The 18,396-nt window shown below is 45.5% G+C and overlaps 1 protein-coding gene across 1 annotated transcript; it reads left to right on the top strand.

Annotated features, from left to right (window-relative positions):
• The first annotated feature begins 8,810 nt into the window (after nt 1-8,810).
• Nucleotides 8,811-10,591, top strand: LOC124504128 (cytochrome c oxidase subunit 5B, mitochondrial). Its single transcript, XM_047069471.1, has 4 exons — nt 8,811-8,936; nt 9,490-9,563; nt 9,730-9,829; nt 10,393-10,591. Exons 1-4 carry the CDS (start codon nt 8,834-8,836, stop codon nt 10,503-10,505), a joined length of 390 nt encoding a protein of 129 aa, XP_046925427.1. The 5' UTR covers nt 8,811-8,833; the 3' UTR covers nt 10,506-10,591.
• Nucleotides 10,592-18,396: the final 7,805 nt, after the last annotated feature.

Raw genomic sequence — 18,396 nt, 5'->3', positions numbered from 1 at the left:
AGCAGGTACAGCAAAAGACAGATGAACAATTGTCTTGGGCCACCTGGGTGGTTCAGTCAGTTAAGCATCTGACTTTGGCTCAGGTCATGATCTCACAGTTCGTAAGTTCCAGTCCCACATCAGGTGAGCTCAAGCCTTGCTTTGGGTGAGCCCCGCTTCTATCTCCCTCTCTCTCTCTCTCTCTCTGCCCCTTGTGGGATTTTCCCTCTCGCTCTCCCTTTCTCTCTGCCCTTTGCTCACTCGCATCCTTTTTCTCAAAAACAAAAACAAAAACAAAAACAAAAAACAATTATCTTGTGTAATGCATTCATCCATTCAGTAGTCATTCAACAAACAATGAGCAATTATCATGCATTGGCTGCCTAGATGCAAAACGTATGCAAAAAGATAACTACCCTGCAGTGTAATCAATCCCCTGCCCCTGGAGGCAGGCCCAGTACTCCTGCAGTGGAAGTCTGATGACCTCACAGGCAAGATAACATTTGCCCACGGTCTTGGAGTTGGAATTATAACTTATTTCCAAAAGAAGGAAAAGCATTTAAGGCAAAGGGAACAGAATGTACAAAGCATGAATGTAAATGGTTTGTTTGAGGACTGGAATGTCACTTATCAGTGGGGAAATACAGAACTCATAGGTGACAGCCAGCATGAGAACCTTGAGGGCCATGCAAAGGGGTTTCTTCAGTGGGATATCTGATCATCTGATTGAATACTGAAGGAACAGAGAGAGGTGGAGATGGGTGTAGGCAGCTTAGCAGGGGAGAGGAGGCTGGGAGTGGGAAGAGGGCTCTGAGGCCTGAATGACCTCTGCAGATCAACCTCCAGCGTAGGAAGAAGAGCCAAGAAGATAGGCCAAAAGGCAAGGTGGAGGAAGCTTAGTTTGGGCAAAGGCAAGGAGGAGGCAGCCAGCAATAGGAAGTTGTCTAAAAGGATGAGGTTATAAACAGAATCTGGGGTTTGGCAAATAGGGGGCCAAGGGTGACCTTAGCAACAGAATTTTAGAGCACAGTGGGGTCAGACAGTAGGTTGGATGACACTGTCTATAAGTGGCCACTGAAGAGGTAGACACAGGGAGGGAGTCATTCTTCCAGAAATCTGGAAGTGGATGGAAGAAAACAGATCCATGACAGAGGCACCAACCAGAGGAAAGACTCAGGTCTCAGCATCCTTGAAGGCCAAGGGAAGGTGCCTGATGCAGAGAGAAGGCAAAGAGCCCAGCAGGTGAAGGGGCAGCCTTGGGGAGGAGAGTCCCAGTTCTACCAAGACCAGCAGGAAGGGATGAAGGAAGGGGAAGAGGAGGATGAAAGAGGAAGAGGAGGGAAGGGAGGTGAGTGAGTTCCTGTCTGCTCCTCAGTGAAATACAACATGGGTAGGGCCAGGGCTTAAGGACTCTGAGGGAAAGAACCACCAAGCTCCCAGCATTGAGGGCCCAGCCACGGGTGACAATCACAAGCCTGTCATGGTGTATGGTTTTTCTCTGGCAGTGCTCGCCAACTTGGAAGAAGGAACCCAGAAAACAGATGGTTGGGCAAATTTAGCATTGGGTACCATGGACAAGGGAGCAAGGAACTGAGAATGCCAGAGACAGAATAGTTGAACCATCGAGCAGGACATCATCCCAGGCAGAGAACCATGCTGATCACTCCATCTGCCCCTCCAGATCCCCCTCCTCCTCTCTGCCTGGGGACTGTCCTCCATGGGCTGCCTCAAGGGACTCCCTTGCCCTCTGGTTGCCAGTTAGGGTCACCAGCAGGAAGGAAGAGGGTAGGAGGAGAGAGATGTGCACCTCTACCCTGCCCTCTCCACCAAGGCTCTGGCAGTGGCTCCCCTGCTGCTCAGCACTCTCCAGGCACCAATACCATAGGACCCAGGGTAGCCAACCCTGGTCCTCACGATCCCCGGTTGTTTCCTCAACCCTGACACCCCTCTGTAAATAGCCCTTTACTCACCTCTTTTGTGTGGGTCAGTGGGGCTTAACTGACTTAGAAAAAAACAGATCCCATGGGACTGCCCAGCAGAAGGGGGTGTGGGAAGAGATTGCCTGGTGGGGAGAGGGGGAGAGGAATATTACAATTTCCCAGGTTGAGCTTAAGTTCCTCCCTGGAAGAGTAAATGGGGCTCTGTGGGATGGGGAAGAAGCTCACTGGGTTAGAGAAGGGTCCTGGGAGGGGAAGGGTGACAATTCATATTTGCTCCTGTGCTGCCCTGCTGGTTGATCAGACTGCTTTTGTTTCTTTTCTTTTTTTTTTTTTTTTCTAAATTTTTTTTTTCAACGTTTATTTATTTTTGGGACAGAGAGAGACAGAGCATGAACGGGGGAGGGGCAGAGAGAGAGGGAGACACAGAATCGGAAACAGGCTCCAGGCTCCGAGCCGTCAGCCCAGAGCCTGACGCGGGGCTCGAACTCACGGACCGCGAGATCGTGACCTGGCTGAAGTCGGACGCTTAACCGACTGCGCCACCCAGGCGCCCCAGACTGCTTTTGTTTCTTACACACACACACACACACACACACACACACACACACACACACACACACACGAGAATCCTCCTCTGATCCCTCTGAGCCCCAGCTACAGCCAGGCCCCATGCTGACAGTTCCAGGTGACCCATTTTGGATTTGTGGCATCTGCACAAAAATGTTTGATTTGTTCTGACCTGGCTTTTCTGCCAGAAGGGTCCTAGCTCCCAGCAGGCTGCAGGAGGCTCAGCCACTTTATCAGATCTTTCTTAGGCCTCCCTAGATGGCCCTTGGTGTCTGGGCAGTCCCTAGCTGATGCCAGATCCCAGAGGGCCTGCACACAGCAACCATCTCCCCCACCCTCATTATAATTAAAAATTGGCCCTACACATGCCTTTGTAAGTGGTCAGGACCTCTGTGGCCCAGCCAGAGCAATAGAAATGCAGATTAAATCCTTTTTTGACCCCATTACTTTAAGCTTGTGAGAACTCTGCCCAGACCAAGAACAACTCTCCACCCTTCCCACATTCTTGTGATGGGTTCAAGGAAGAAGTCACATTTTACTCCCCCTTGAATAGTGACCAGCCTTGACCCATGGGAAGGAGTCGATATAACAGAGTCTCTGCAAGTCAGTAAGATAAAGAATCTCCCCAAATGAGAATATGAATAGCCAATTAAAAAATGTTTACTTCATTTCTGAATAGGTAACACATGCACATAGTTCAAACAAAACCCAAAATAGCATAAGAGGTCTGCAGTGGGTCTCACTCCCACCCCTTCCTTCATGCCCTGTTCCCCATCAACCACCACCACTTCCTCACCTCCACAAATACACAGAGGTAGCTACTTGTATTAGTTTCCTTTCTATCATTCTGGAGATCTTCTGGGTAAAAACAGGCAACTGATGTGCTCGCTTCGGCAGCACATATACTAAAACAGGCAACTGTTTTTAAATAGACCATTTTAAAGCCAACATGAACTCAGCACTTACAGCGTGTTAGGCACTTTACAAGTGTTAACTCATTTGGTCCTCACAACGGCCCCAGAGGTAAGCCTTGCGCCCACTTGAAAGAAAATAAAACTGAGGCAAAAAGAGGTTAAGGAACTTGCTTGAAGGGCTGAGCCTGGCAGTTCACAGCAGAGGAAATTCAAACAATCATATGAAAAGATGCTCAGCTACCTTAGAGGTTAGGGAACTTAAAATGGAAACACCAACAGCATCTCATTTTTATCCACCTGTGGGCAAACTTTGCAAAAGGTGGGTAACTCCCAGCATGTAGACATGGGGTGTGGCACTCCCATGCCCTGCTGGTGGGAACATGGATTGCTCCAAACTTTGGGAAAAACAAAATGGCAGAATTTATTGGTGTTTACTGTACACACCTTCCAAAATATAAGGCTAGGTGTACACAGGCAGGCATTGCAGCACTGTTTAAGAAGCAAAAATATTCTGAATATTCATCAAGGGGAAAATGGGTAAATTACATTTATAGTAGGAAATACTATGCAGCAATTACATAAAATGAGTTAGATCTATATGTATTGGTTTAAGATGTCCACAATTTCTTTTTTTTAAAAGAGTGAGGTGGGGGGAAGGGGCAAAGGGGGAGAGACAGAGAGACAGAGAGAGAGAGACAGAGAGAGAGACAGAGAGAGACAGAGACAGAGAGAGAATCTTAAGCAGGCTCCATGGTCGGCATGGACCCGTGACCTGAGCTGAAATCAAGAATTGGACACTCGGGGCGCCTGGGTGGCTCAGTCGGTTGAGCGTCCGACTTCTGCTCAGGTCACGATCTCGCGGTCCGAGTTCGAGCCCCGCGGCGGGCTCTGGGCTGATGGCTTGGAGCCTGGAGCCTGCTTCCGATTCTGTGTCTCCCTCTCTCTCTGCCCCTCCCCCGTTCATGCTCTGTCTCTCTCTGTCCCAAAAATAAAATAAAACGTTAAAAAAAAATTAAAAAAAAAAAAAGAATTGGACACTCAGTTGACTGAGCAACCCAGGTGCCCCTCCACAAAAATTTTTGTAAAAAGCAACTTGCTAATAATTTTTATAATAGACATATATTTTTATATTTGATATTCATTTATATATCTGTATATTTAAAGAAACATCCCTTATATGTGCCTTTGTTTGAATATGTCTATATGAACATGGAGCAGTGATTCTCAATTTGAGTGATTTTGCCCTCTAGGGGGACACATGGCAATGGCAGAAGACATTTATGTTTGTCACCACTGGGGGATGCTAATGGCATAAATGGTAAACATCCTACCGTGCACCCAGGACTGCACCTTGCCCTGCAAAGAATTTTCCAAACCAAAATATAAATGATGTTGAAGTTGAGAGACCCTGGCATAGAGAAAGGAAAAAAAAAATGGAAAAACATGAAACTGTTAACAACAAACCTTTCCTTTACTCATCATGTTTGACTTAGTACAATGTATAGTTATTTTGACCACTAAAACTTATCCTATAAAAGTAAAAAAATAATACTCAGTGAAGGTGTATTGTTTTGGCAAAGCCAGTGAAGAAGCAAGAGTGGAGGAGACTGTTTCCCAAGGAGACATCAGGGAGCAGGGGTGTGAGCAGAGGTGGTGGAGAGGGGTGTGAGCAGGCACCAGGGTGTGGGTGGGGATGACTTAGGGACTGGTCCTGACATTGGAGCTCACTTCCATAGTCTGTAGAATCCCAGGGCTTTTGTGGGATGAATAAGGACCTGCAAAAATGTCCTATGATTAGGCATAAACCTTATTTCCATTTCATAGCCTGGAGTCAACCATCTTATAGTCAGGCAGCAGAGAATCGTAACACCTCATAACTGCATTTCTCACTGGTCTGCTGAGTGTTGGGTTAGTGGGTGTTTCTTGGCAAAGAGTGGCCAATGAAGATGGAAAAACTCTGGCTTAAACCACAGGTGAATGAAACAGGATTCTTTGCAGCAGGCCTAATCAGAGCCTTTGGTATGCTAGAATGTGCATCTCCAAGACAGAATTCATCAAATGCAGGACTTCCCAAGTCCTTTTTAACTGACAGCATCTCCTGAGAGTAGGATTTTGTGAATTACACTTTGGGAAATAATGATTTAGTCTAATCAGTTTTACTGATGAGGAAATAGAGGTCAAAAGAAAACGTGACTGGAAGGGCACCCAGGTGGCTCAGTCAGTTAAGCATCCAGCTTCGGCTCAGGTCATGACCTCATGGTTTGTGAATTTGAGCCTCGCTTTGGGCTGTCTGCTGTCAGCACGAAGCCCACTTCAGATTCTCTGTCTCTCTCAAAAATAAATAAACTTAAAAAAATAGTATTAATGCTGTTTTTTTAAAAAAAGAAAATGTGACTGGCTGAGTTGGCGGGTTCCATTCTGGAACACCTGTCTTCCAGTCCAATGCTTTTTCCTTAGCATTAAACATCTAACCACAGATACAAATTAACTATAGATTCTTGGGGAACATTCCTAAGATTTACAGAATTTTTTTTCCAATTTAATTTGGAAGGGTTGCACTAGAGGTAGGAGAGAAGGGAGTAACACTGGAAACCTTTCAAAGCAAAACCCACCTTTAAAGAGGATCAATATGTTTTTGGCCTCAGAATAGAGACCATTTTTTTCTTGGTGGTGGGGACACCACAAAGACCAAGCGTGCTCCTGTGAACCTGTGAAGGAATGCTCTACCAACTCCTTTTTTTAAATTCCTCTTTTTTTTTTTAAGTTTAATTAATTAATTAATTAATTTAGAGAGAGAGAATCTCAAGCAGGCTCTAAGCTGACAACCCCCCACTCCCATGGTGTGGCCTGATCACGTGAAGCCTGAGGTCATGACCTGAGCCGAAATCCAGAGTTGGATGCTTAACTGACTGAGCCACCCAGGCGCCCCTCATTTTGAAAATATAACCTGCACAGGACAGATGGAAATAACTGGGGCTTCATGCCTCCCCAGTTTACCTCAAATTGACCTTACTGGGCCAGGAGAAGCCCTAGAAAGCTGATTCTGTATATTCTGTCCAAGAAGCAAATTGACTAAAATTTACTTGATCCTATTATATGTCAGGCCTCTACAAGGCACTAAGGATTCAAAGATGAATAGAGCATAATTCTTACTCTGAAGGGATTCTCCATCTGAAAGGAAACACAGATATTGCATGGTGCCAGACTGAGATAGGGCCATACTGACAATGTGAATAAAGTCCTAGCAGCTGATGGAGGGCAGTGTTTACAAAGCCTTTTGAATGCCCACCCTTCTTTTTTTTATTACTATTTTTTTATTAAAAAATTTTTTTAACATTTATTCATTTTTGAGAGACAGAGAGAGACAGAGCATGAATGGGGAAGGGGCAGAGAGAGGGACACACAGAATCTGAAGCAGGCCCCAGGCTCTGAGCTGTCAGCACAGAGCCTGATGCGGGGCTCGAACTCACGGACCGCGAGATCATGACCTGAGCTGAAGTCAGATGCTTAACTGACTGAGCCACCCAGGTGCCCCTTCTTTTTTTTATTACTAAAAAATTTTTTAATGTTTATTTTTGAGAGATCGACAAGAGTGTGAGCGGGGGAGGAGGAGAGAGAGGGGAAGACAAAGAATTGGAAGCAGGCTCCAGCCTCTGTGCTGTCAGCACAAGAGCCTGATGTGGGGCTTGAACTCACAAAACGTGAGGTCATGACACAAGCCAAAGTCAAACATTTAACCAACTGAGCCACCCAGGCACCCCAAATGCTCACCCTTCCAAGCAGCTTACACACCTTAGCTTGTGGGCAATGAGAGCTATGGAAGATGTGTTCAGTTTTAAGTAGAGAGCTCTGGCCCAGGTACGTTCAGTGACTTCATTTCCCATTATCAAGTTACCTTCTACCTCCCCCTGTTTTGTTGGGGGCAAATTATGCTCAGAGACTAAGACTGTGTTTACCAATAACTTATTTAACGTAGGTTCACTGAGGGAATTATAATTTATCATATGCCAATAGCACACAGGATGTTCCTTCATAAGCCAGTAAAGAAGTAACATACTTCAAACTAATGATAGGTAAGTACACTATTGTTCCAGGCAAAAGGGAGATGAAAGAAATTGTTGAGGTGTGCCTTTCCACAGTGGGTAAAGTCAGTCCTTCCAATTAATAGTTGGGTAGCAGCTGCAAGCTTAGGTTCCACACTGGGGTACCAGTATTGGCAGGAAGGTGGGCTGCTTCAAAAATTATTACTCCAGGGACCATTGAATGGATTGTACCAGTGCCTAGTAGTGCCAAGGCAGGAACAGATGCCCCTTAAGACTGCTGCAGGCTTTAATACCATTGCTGACCAAAAGTAGCCTCGCTAGGGCACCAAAAGTGTCTCAAGATCTTCAGAGAACTATTCGGATCAAGAAAGAGTAGCCTTGCCCAAGCTGAACGCTCTCGAGTTGTTGATCAAACCTCTTGGTTTTTAAAGTTTCAAAGTCCGTCACATGAGGGACACCACTGCTATTACTATGTTGTCAATGACATAATAGTCCTCTCTACTCCAGTGCGAGAGTTCATTAAGGAAGTCCTAATATCCAACTCCAAAACAAGTTCAAACCACGAACAATTTTGTCCAAAACAAGCTTTTAAAACGTGGATTTGAAATCATAAGTCAGTACACAACAGCCCCCTTAACATGTTCCTTGTTTAATAACCTCCCGGTGTCGCCACCCCCTCACTCCACATCACCAAAGGCCTTGGCCCTGGGAGGGGTCCTAAATCTGGCCCTATCCTTCTTCCCCTCCTCGGTCCCACCTCAGGCCTGGACCACATCACCGGCAATGACTTCATCACCTCAGCACCACTGTAACAGGAAATTGATGCTAGGACTGCGGGTAGGTCCTGCCCAAGTTCTTACACACTGGGCCAATGCAACAAGTTCGCGATGGCTCACACTGCCCGGCCAGCCCGCACAATAGTTAACATGGTGGCTTTTAGGAGCCTGCTCCTAAATTTAAATCATTTGAGGTCCAGCAAGTCTCCTGACAGACTCGGAATTAACAACTTCCACCTAGCAGCCGCTACGTTAACAAAACACACCTAGCAGGAAAGACGCACAGGAACTCCACTGTGGCGGCCCCATTCTATGGACGAGTCCTCAGAGGTCCAGGGGCGCAAAATGAGCTGCCCAGCGCTAGTAAAGGGCAAAGCCCCAGAGCCTACATCTCAAACCAAGAACACCCCCACGCGTCCCGCGCTGCGCAGCGGCTAGCAGTCAGAACCACGCATGCGCAGACTTTCCCCTTTCCTCCTCCCTGAGTGGGGAGGGCTCCAGGACAGAAGGAAGCGGAAGTCTGATACCTGGTGGCGGAGGAAAAGCCCTCCCCCGGAGGTCACGCCTCTCCCCGGAGCCTGCTCCCGGAAGTGCTGCTGTTTGTAGCGGGCGTGATGGCTTCAAGGTTACTTCGTGGAGTTGGATCGCTGGCCGCGCAGGCCCTCAGGGTCCGCGGTCCCAATGGAGTCGCCGCAGTGCGCTCCATGGCATCTGGAGGTACTCGGCCTGCCCGGCGCGTTAGGGAGTGGCGCCGTTGCCCTCCCGGGGTGGTGCCAGGGCAGCGAAGCGGGGGTGGGCCGTTCAGCTAGTCGGGGCCCCAGTAACCGCTTCACAGCCCCGAGTGCCTCAGTCTCCGCGGGCATCCTCATGTTATACCTGACCGCCTTTGCTGCCGCTCACCGAACGACCCCCGCTGCGAAAAAATCCTAAATTGTGGTGTCGGGTGACCTTGGGGGCCAGGGGTTGCAACGGGGATGTGGAGGGGCTAAGCCGCTCTTCAGGTTTGCGGTCACTTCAAATTGGATGAACCCCACCCCATTAGGACTCTGATTTGCTTTTAGAAAAAAATGTGTAGAAAAATTGGCCTCCGTGGTTGAAGGAAGAAAAAGATTACCCTGTGCTTCCGCTTTGGGGGATCATGACAATGGTCCTTAAGGGACAACGTGTATGAGTTGCCTTTAGGAGCTTGTAAACCGTATGTAATCATTTATGTATATGCATTTTTTTCTCCTGATAATTCAGACATCACAATTCACGTATTTTCCTTTAGGCGGTGTTCCTACTGATGATGAGCAGGCAACTGGGCTGGAGAGGGAGGTCATGATGGCTGCTCGGAAGGGACTGGTGAGAAACTCCTTTCTGTGTCTTCTTTGGAGCTCATGGTCTTGGATGGGATCAGAGCAGTATCCTCTCTGGTAGCATTTAACATAGGAAACCTGACTTGTGGGAACAGTACCACCAGCCTCTGGAGGGTAGGGATCATTTGGCATAATGGCTTATTCTTTTTCAGGACCCATACAATATGCTAGCCCCAAAAGCAGCTTCAGGCACCAAGGAAGACCCTAATTTAGTGCCATCTATCACTAACAAGCGAATTGTGGGCTGCATCTGTAAGTACCTCACCACTATTTTCTTGTCCATATGTTTAATATATCCTATACAGGATGTCAGTAATATGTTTCAAGTCTTTTGTGTGTATATTGTGTGTAAAGGGGATATGTGCGTAAATAAGTTATTTTAAGGGTCCCCTGGTCCTTTCAAGTTTCATTTACCTAAGTAGGTTATCCTTACTGTAAACATATTTAGAACATCAGTAATACCAGCTCATTGGAGATGCAGCATGAAGGAATATTCATCTAGAAAATACTGTACTTCCTCTTGGCCAGATACCATTTTAGGCTCTAGGGATATATACCAGAATGGACTGTGCTTTGGGATTCTACATAGGCAGAGGAACTGTTAGAACCTAATAGTGACTCTGATGTGAGGTCAGTTTACTCATAGATAAACTCAGGGCCTCATTTCATCTGCAAAGTGGGGAAGGAGAGAGCTTGAACTGACCTCTTAAGATGTTAACTGTAACTTTGTGTCTTAGAGGTGTCTGAGGATGAGGCTGGTACTGAAAGTCTCCACTTCTAGGTTGGATGGCCTACAACCACATTTTACCTTTCAGGTGAAGAGGACAATAGTGCTGTCATCTGGTTCTGGCTGCACAAAGGCGAGGCCCAGCGATGCCCTAGCTGTGGAACCCATTACAAGCTGGTGCCCCATCAGTTGGCCCACTGAGCCTTTGCACTAACTTACTCAAAATGTGCTATAAAGTTTCTTCTTTCCAATAAAGACTAGCCATTGCATTGGCTCCTTCTCCCATAGTTGGCTGGTCTTATTTCTATCCAGTGTTTTTGGGGAGGCATGGATTCTTACTTTGGGAATAGCTATCTTTTAATATTAGCTTGCCATCCACCTGCTTGGGTATGCTGAGATTGACAATCCCATAATACAATGATTGGGACCATCTGGTGTGGGGAAAGCATGGGCTATGGAGTCAGGCTGACTCGTAATACTGGCTGTCATTTAGCTTTCTCACTGGGGGCATGCCCTCTGAGCATAGGTTACATCTGTTAAAAAAAAAAAAAAAGGAAATACCTTGTGAGATGTTAGAAGTAAGAATAACCTACATAAAGAGCCTGGCAGATGGCTTACAGTATAAAAATAGGGTGAGCTTGTGACCAGAGTTTTGGGGGCTTTGAGGTCTTGGGATTCAAAACATGGCTCATGGGGATATCATCAGCAAAATCCAGACTATGAGACAATTCCAGAAACCAATAACCAGATTCTTCAAACAAACTGCAATGCTGGGGATGGGTGGGGGGTGGAAGTAGGGAGAACCATCAAGTGAAATGGATGTGAGGGAGATAACCAAGAGCAAAACATGGATCTTGTTTGGATCTTGATTTGAAAAAAATGGCAACTGTAAAGAAAACAAATCTAATAATTTGAACTCTGGATATTTGATATTTAGGGATTTATTAAATTTTAGTTGTGTTAATGGAATTAGCTTTATTTTGTGTGTGCTTTAGAGATTCGTGGTGAGGTTCTTAAGAGTTGAAGTAGGTCTGGGATTAGCTTTAAAACTGGGAAGAAAAGGAAGAGGGGTTTGGGGTATGATTAATCCACTGTAGCCAGGTACAAGAGGGGTCAATGTATGTTTGAACTTTATCATAATACTAAAAAATAGAGATTTTTATTAAAAAATAGAAATTTTAAAAAGTCCAGTTCAGCTACTTTATATTTGTGAAATCTTTGTGACAGTTCTTAAAAGCTGTTTGTAAAATGGAGCTGGTACCCTTCCTTTTGTTGGGATTAACCACAGAGGTGGCTTTAGTTACTTTCTCCACAAAATTGGTTCAGATTAGGTCTTTGAGCTGAACTAATGATGATGGGGAACATTGAAGAGAAAAGCCCTTTCACCCAGTCTTGCCTTACTTCCTCTTAAAGGTATAGATTAGTCAAAGCTACTGCTTCCATTCTATGCTGTCAGTCATTATCTTTTATTTCCAGGAAATGCCCAGATCATTTGTCTGCCATTCAAGGCCCTTCCCTTTGGGAAGGAGAACACCTAGATAGCCATCTATTAAATCTACCCTTACCTCTCTCACCTCAAATGCTGTTTGTAAACAAGAATTTACCAATAACTTTATTGTGAAGATTGCCCTGGTACTGCCACTAAGCCCTTTTGTCTGTCCTGCCTCCTGCATTCCCCCTTCCTTTTCACTGTCTTCCTTTCCAATCAAAACTCTTCTTAAGAGTGAGCTTTTGACTTTCCGTGACATTAATCTGACCTGTCTTCTCTATCCTTCAACTTCTACCCTCCCTCTTCTGTACTTTTTAAAATTGTAACCAAGTCGGGATGCCTGGGTGGTTCAGTTGGTTAAGTGTCCGATTTCAGCTCAGGTCATGATCTCACAGTTCCTGAGTTCGAGCTCTGTATCGGGCTGTGCTGACAGATCCTGGAGCCTGCTTGAGATTCGATTTCTCCCTCTCTCTCTGCCCCTCCCCTGCTTATACTCTGTCTCTCTCAAAAATAAACATTAAAAAAATTATAAAAAAATAAAATTGTAACCAATTCTTGGGGCATCTGGCTGGTTTGTCGGTGGAGCATATGACTTAACCTCAGGGTTATAAATTCAAGCCCTACATTGGGTGTAGTAGACATTGCTTAAAAAAGTAAAATCTTTTAAAAAATAAAAAAATTGTAACCAAATCTCCCCTAAAGAAGGAAAAATCCCCAGTACATGTTGGCTGTGGTAGTCAGGAAAATGTTTCCCCCAAAGATGTCCATATCCTAGTCCCAGAATCTTGAATGTATTAGGTCATGTAGTAAAAGGTTATTAAGGTTGCAAGTAACCTTACATTTATAACCATAAAAACCTGGTATTTTTTTATCTGACCAGATCATTTTTATCTGACCTTAAAATAGAGTACTCTGAATTATCCAGGTGGGCCCAATAATCAAGGGTGGCAGAATGGAGTCTGAGGGAGATGTGACTATGGGGGGATGGTCACAGAGATGCAGTACTGTTGGTCTGAAGATGGAAGAAGGGGGCTACAGGGCAAGGAGCGCAGCCTATAGAAGCTGAGAAAGGCAAGAAAATGCTTCTCCCCTAGTCTGCAGAAAGAAATGCAGCTCTGTTGACCCCTGGGTTTCAGTCCAGTGACCCATGTCAGACTTCTATGGAACGGTAAGATGTTTGTGTTGCTTTAAGCCATTAAGTGTGTGATAATTTTATTATGGCAGCAATAGATCAGAAAACTCAACTACTGCCTCCAGTTATTGGGTCTCAAAGTTAGCCACACATTAGAATCACCTGGGGAACTTTTACAACTCCCAATGCCCAGATCATACCTAGACCATTCAAGCAGAGCGCGTCTGGGAGTGTGATGCAGTCTACAGAACTTTAAAGTTCCCCAGGTAATTCCAGTGTGTAGTCAAGGCAGAGAACCTCTGCTTTGGGCTAACCACGTAACTGTGAGCAACTCTTTTCCTTGCCTCTTGGTAACTGGGAGCTCCAGTGGCAGATAGGAAATAGAACATCCCCCGCTAGGAGTACCAAACCTTTGCTTTTAGGTAGAAGTGGGCTCCATCTAAACCTCTGGCTATTTAGCAGCTTAGAAATTAGATCCCATCTCCCTTCACTAGGAAAGAATATAAGCCTCACTCCGATGGTATTAATCTGCAAATACAGAATAAAGAACTTGTTTCCTGGAATGATTTGAGTGTAAGTTGCTGATCTGATGCCCCATTATACTTCAGTGTGTATTTTTTTAAAAAGACATTATTAATTTTATTATTCTTTTTAAAGTTTATTTATTTATTTTGAGAGAATGTGTGAGCAAGGAAGGGGCAGAGAGAGGCTGTCAGTGCAGAGCCTGATGCAGGGCTCGAACTCACAAACTCGTGAGATCACGACCTGAGTTGAAACCAAGGTGCCCCAAAGACGTTCTTTTATACACCTATAATATGACCATCAAAATCAGGAAATTACAATTTGTACATTTTTACCATTTAATCTTTAGACCCTATTCAGGGTTTGCTAAATGTGCCTATAAATGTCCTTTATAGATCCAGTTCAGAATCACGTGTTGCCTTTAGTTGTCCTGTCCCTTTAATCTCCTCCCCTCTGGAACGGTTCCTGCCTCTCCCTAACTCTTGTGACCTTGCCACTTCTGAAAATTACACCAACAACTCGGGTTGGTCTGATGTTTCCCCACGATTGGATTCAGGTTCTGTGTCTTGGGTACGAGCACTGCAGAGGTGATGCTGCACTCTTGCTAGGCATATGATGTCACCTTGTCCCACTGCTGACAGGGTTTACTTTGGTCGCCTAGTGTCTGCCAGACTTCTCCACTGTGCGGTTGCTCCTTAATTTTTAATAAGTATCTTATGGAGTAATACTTGGAGATGTCAATAACTTGCTCCTCACCAAAACTTTGGTTAATTTATATCAGCTTTAGTATATACAGTGGATTATAATTCATAACTATTGTTTAGCTTCTGATGTTTCATTCATTCCACACTTGGCTGGTAGGAGCTTCTTCAAGTTAGCTCCTGTGGCCTTTTGACATATCCTGTCATTTTTTGAGCACTTCTTTTATTTTCTGGCACAAAATGTTCCAGGCTCACCTTCCAGGCTGTTTATAAATTCATGAGGTAGGTACTATTATTATCACCCCCATATTAGAGATAGTGAACCCTAGGAAGAGGATTACTTAGCTAGCTAGTCGTGGTGGCAGAACTGAGTCCAGAACACTTAGCTTGAGCCTGAGCTCTTTCCCTGCCCTTTTGAAGTAATTTTAGATTTACAGAGAGATTGCACAGAGTTCCTATTTACCCTTCACCCACTTTCCCCTAATGTTAACATAGCATGATGACTAAAACCAGGAAATTCACACTGATACAGTGCTATGTACTAATTTTGCCTGCTTTCCCAGAAAGGTCCTTGTCCAATCCAGGACCTCACAATGCATTTTGCTGTCATACCTCAGTCTTCCTTCAATCTGTGACAGTTCCTGTCTTTCATAACCTGTCACCTGTGAACAAGGGAACTGGTCCATTAATTTGTAGAATGCCCTCAGTTTGGGTTTGCCTGTGTTCCTGGCTAGATTGAGGTTATGTGGGAATACCAAATGTGACACTGCACCCTTAGTGCATCATATCAAGACACAGTGACTAGGGGCACCTGGGTGGCTCAGTCGATTAAGCATCTGATTTCAGTTCAGGTCATAATCTTGTCGATTGTGGGTTCCAGCCCTGCATCTGGCCTGAAGGCAACTTCAGATTCTGTGTCTACCTCTCTCTCTGCCCTTCCCCTGCTCGCGTGCTGTCTCTCTCAAAAATAAACATAAAAAAAATTTTTTTTTAATTAACAAAAAGGGGCATCTGGATGGCTCAGTCAGTTAAACATACGACTTCAGCTCAGGTCATGATCTCATGGCTTGTGAGTTTGAGCCCCGTGTTGGGCACTGTGCTGACAGCTCAGCCTGGAGCCTGCTTCAGATTGTGTCTCCTCTCTCTGCCCCTCCACTGCTTGTGGTCTCTCTCTCTCTCTCTCTCTCTCTCAAAAATAAATAAGCATTAAAAAAATACATTTAAAAAAAGAGACAATGACTAAATACCGGGGATACAAATTTGATCATTGGTTTGAGGTGGTTATCTACTAGGTTTCTCCATTATAAAGTTATTATTTTTCTTTTTGTAATTACTAGTTATCTTGGGTGGGTGGAGATAACTTTGAAGCAATGCAAATGTCCTTTTACTCACTAATGTTTAAAATTTTTTTAATGTTTATTTTTGAGAGAGAGAGAGAGCGCGCAAGTGGAGGAGGGGCAGAGAGAGGGAGACACAATCTGAAGCAGGCTCCAGGCTCTGAGCTGTCAGCACAGAGCCCAACCCAGGGATCGAACCCATGAACCATGAGACTATGACCTGAGCTGAAGTCCAGCACTTAACCAACTGAGCCACCCAGACACCCCTTCTGCTCACTAATTTTTGCATCTATTTTTACAGACAGCAATTAGTACTGTGGTTTGCCTATGGTGATTTCCATTTTCCAGTATTCCTTCTATATGAACTACTGTAAGGAAGAACTGTCCCTTCTCCTCCATGTATACATCTATTCAATTATTAATATCAGAGTGGACTCTGATATTTTATTGTATGGATGGTTTATAATCCATCACAGATTTGATTACTGGGTGCTCTTTTCAAGTTGATTTCTGTGTCCTTAAGACAATAAGCCCCCTTTGTTTTTGGAGCACTTCCTCACCTTTAAAAAGCATTTTTTTCTTTAACGTTTATTTATTTTTGAGAGCAAGAGAGCGCGAGCAAGGTAGGGGCAGAGAGAGGGAAGCACAGAATCTGAAGCAGGCTCCAGGCTCTGAGCTGTCAGCATAGAGCCCGATGCGGAGCTCGAACCCAGGAACTGTGAGATCATGACCTGAGCTGAAGTCGGAAGCTTACCTGACGGAGCCATCCAGGTACCCCGGAGCACTTCCTTATTTTATGGTACCACAAGATATTCCAGGCTCATTTTATACTCTCTGCCCTAGATCTGGAATTCCTCCAGGGAGCTCTGGTTCCTTTTATTAGAGAGTGGGATTCAGAAGCTCCAATCTGTACCCTATAAGTGCTTGCTGCTACTGGGGTGTCACTGTGTCCAAGGCCTCCAAGCAGACAGGGCTGGGAAATGCATATATTCTAACCCTAGCATTCACACACTGATGCCTATTTATTTCAGCATCTATCGGTATGTATATTAAAAACCAAGAATCCAAACCTCCAGTCCAACACCACAAAGTTCATTCTAGCCTTACCACCTTTTGGCTGTAGCTTTTCTCCGACAATGGAAAACCTGACTTGGCCAGAGCTCTGTAACCACACCATCCCTGCTGGAAGATGGAGTGGGGAAGATGTTACATTATGCTTGGCCTTAGAGGATGGGATTTGGACAGACATGAGGGAAAGTCATTCCCAGCAGAGAGTGGAAGCTGGAGGGCAGAACAGGGCATGATGATATATGAACCTAAAAGAGGAAAGAAACAGATCCCAAAGGGCCTGAATTTAATGCAACATGTGGTTCATGAAGGGGATTTTGCCAGAGACCTATCAGTTTGGTTTCATTCCACTAGGCAGTGGAGAACGACGGCCTGACATTTTGGACTAGGAAGTGGCAGAACCAAGGGTACATGGGCCTGAGATCCAAGAGCAAATAGACTGGGTACAGAGGAGAATGAAGCTACTGCTATGCAATAGAGTGGTGGAGACCATCATAGTAAAGGAATAGCAGGTAGGAAGGCACTACAAAAGAACCAACAGAATGCGGTAATTGACAGAATGCGGAAGAGGTAAGGAAAAGAGAGGAGTAAAGTAATAACGCTTCAAACCTGTGTAGTTTGGAGAACGAGGTACCACGAACACAACCCCAAACAAAGGATTCTTTGTGAATTATTTCTCCTTTGAGGGCAGGTACAGGCTTAACTACTCTGTGACCACAAAGCCTTATGAAACTCCCTGTGAAGATAGGCCTCAGTCAGCTCTCCCCTCTTACCTGATCTCCTCAGCTCTCAGCTCTCAGCCCTCTCTCAGCCCCACAAATTCCAAATGCCTTCAACACATGGCTATGACAACCATCCTTCCGTGGCTGGCTGTCTATCACCAGGACACAGCTAAAAACCCTCTCAAGGCCTTCCACATGACGGCCCCAACCTCCCTTTTTGGTTTTCTTGCATTATAGCCAGAGGAGTCCACTTACTCTTCCCTGCTGACTTGGCATCACTGGGGTCCAGGACCTCGGGTCTCAAGCCACACTGGTTTCAGGCATCCCTTTGAGCTCTTACTTTAACCTGGGACACCCTCCCCTACCTGGCTGACCCCTCCTGAACCCATGCAAGTCAGCCTACCCCACCTGCTGGATTAGATGCCCTTCTTTCTGGCCCCCACAATACTACCAAAATGGCCAGTTAATCATCTTCCCCTGACCCATATGGTTTTGGGGGCAAAGACATGGCCCCAAACCTGTGGCACCCTTCTGGACATACTGCAGGTGTTCAGATCCCTGATGAAGGAAGGAAAGGGCAGACAGTCTCTGAACTCTCATTCCTCACTGTACCCCCCTTTTTCCTCAGCTTTTTCCTTCAGAGCTCAGATTATCAGCACAGCCTTCTTCACCTCCCCCAACACTCTCTTTCCAGGAGGCCTGCCCTGAGCCTGCATCACTGTTGGGTCTGTCAGCCTCAGCCATATCTGAGCTGACCAGCAGAGGTGCCCAAACAGAATGGGCAGGGCGTAGACACACTGAGCACCAGCCCCACCTGCCATGAGTCTTATCCAGGAATAAGGCTGAGGAAGGCAGCCTTGTGCTCTGCTTCCAAGTTCTCTGCTTCTCTGGGTGGATTGTGGCAAGTGGGTAATGAGGTTGGGGAATTCTATAACCAGGTTGAGGGCCCGGCCTCCTGGGGCCTCGCATGCCACGTTGCCCCGCCAACCACTGAAACCCTCAGGCTTCTGAGCTAGAGCCAATAACATGCTGCCTTCTTGATGGTCCTTTCTCTCAAAGTACCCAGACACAGATAAGCGAACAACACAAAGAACCACAAGAAAACAGACACGCACTAGGCC

Source organism: Lynx rufus, unplaced genomic scaffold (genome assembly GCF_022079265.1).
Source record: "Lynx rufus isolate CCGP_SWC_20201006 ecotype Redwood Valley unplaced genomic scaffold, mLynRuf1.p SCAF_8, whole genome shotgun sequence".
NCBI classification, from domain to species: domain Eukaryota; kingdom Metazoa; phylum Chordata; class Mammalia; order Carnivora; family Felidae; genus Lynx; species Lynx rufus.
This window is presented reverse-complemented; position numbering and strand designations above follow the sequence as displayed.

Bases quoted from the DNA above. Each gene is read 5' to 3' on its own strand.
- LOC124504128 (XM_047069471.1), top strand. From the start codon at position 8,834: ATGGCTTCAAGGTTACTTCGTGGAGTTGGATCGCTGGCCGCGCAGGCC. The intron at 8,937-9,489 runs GTACTCGGCCTG...ATTTTCCTTTAG, and splicing joins GCGCTCCATGGCATCTGGAG to GCGGTGTTCCTACTGATGAT. The intron at 9,564-9,729 runs GTGAGAAACTCC...ATTCTTTTTCAG, and splicing joins TGGCTGCTCGGAAGGGACTG to GACCCATACAATATGCTAGC.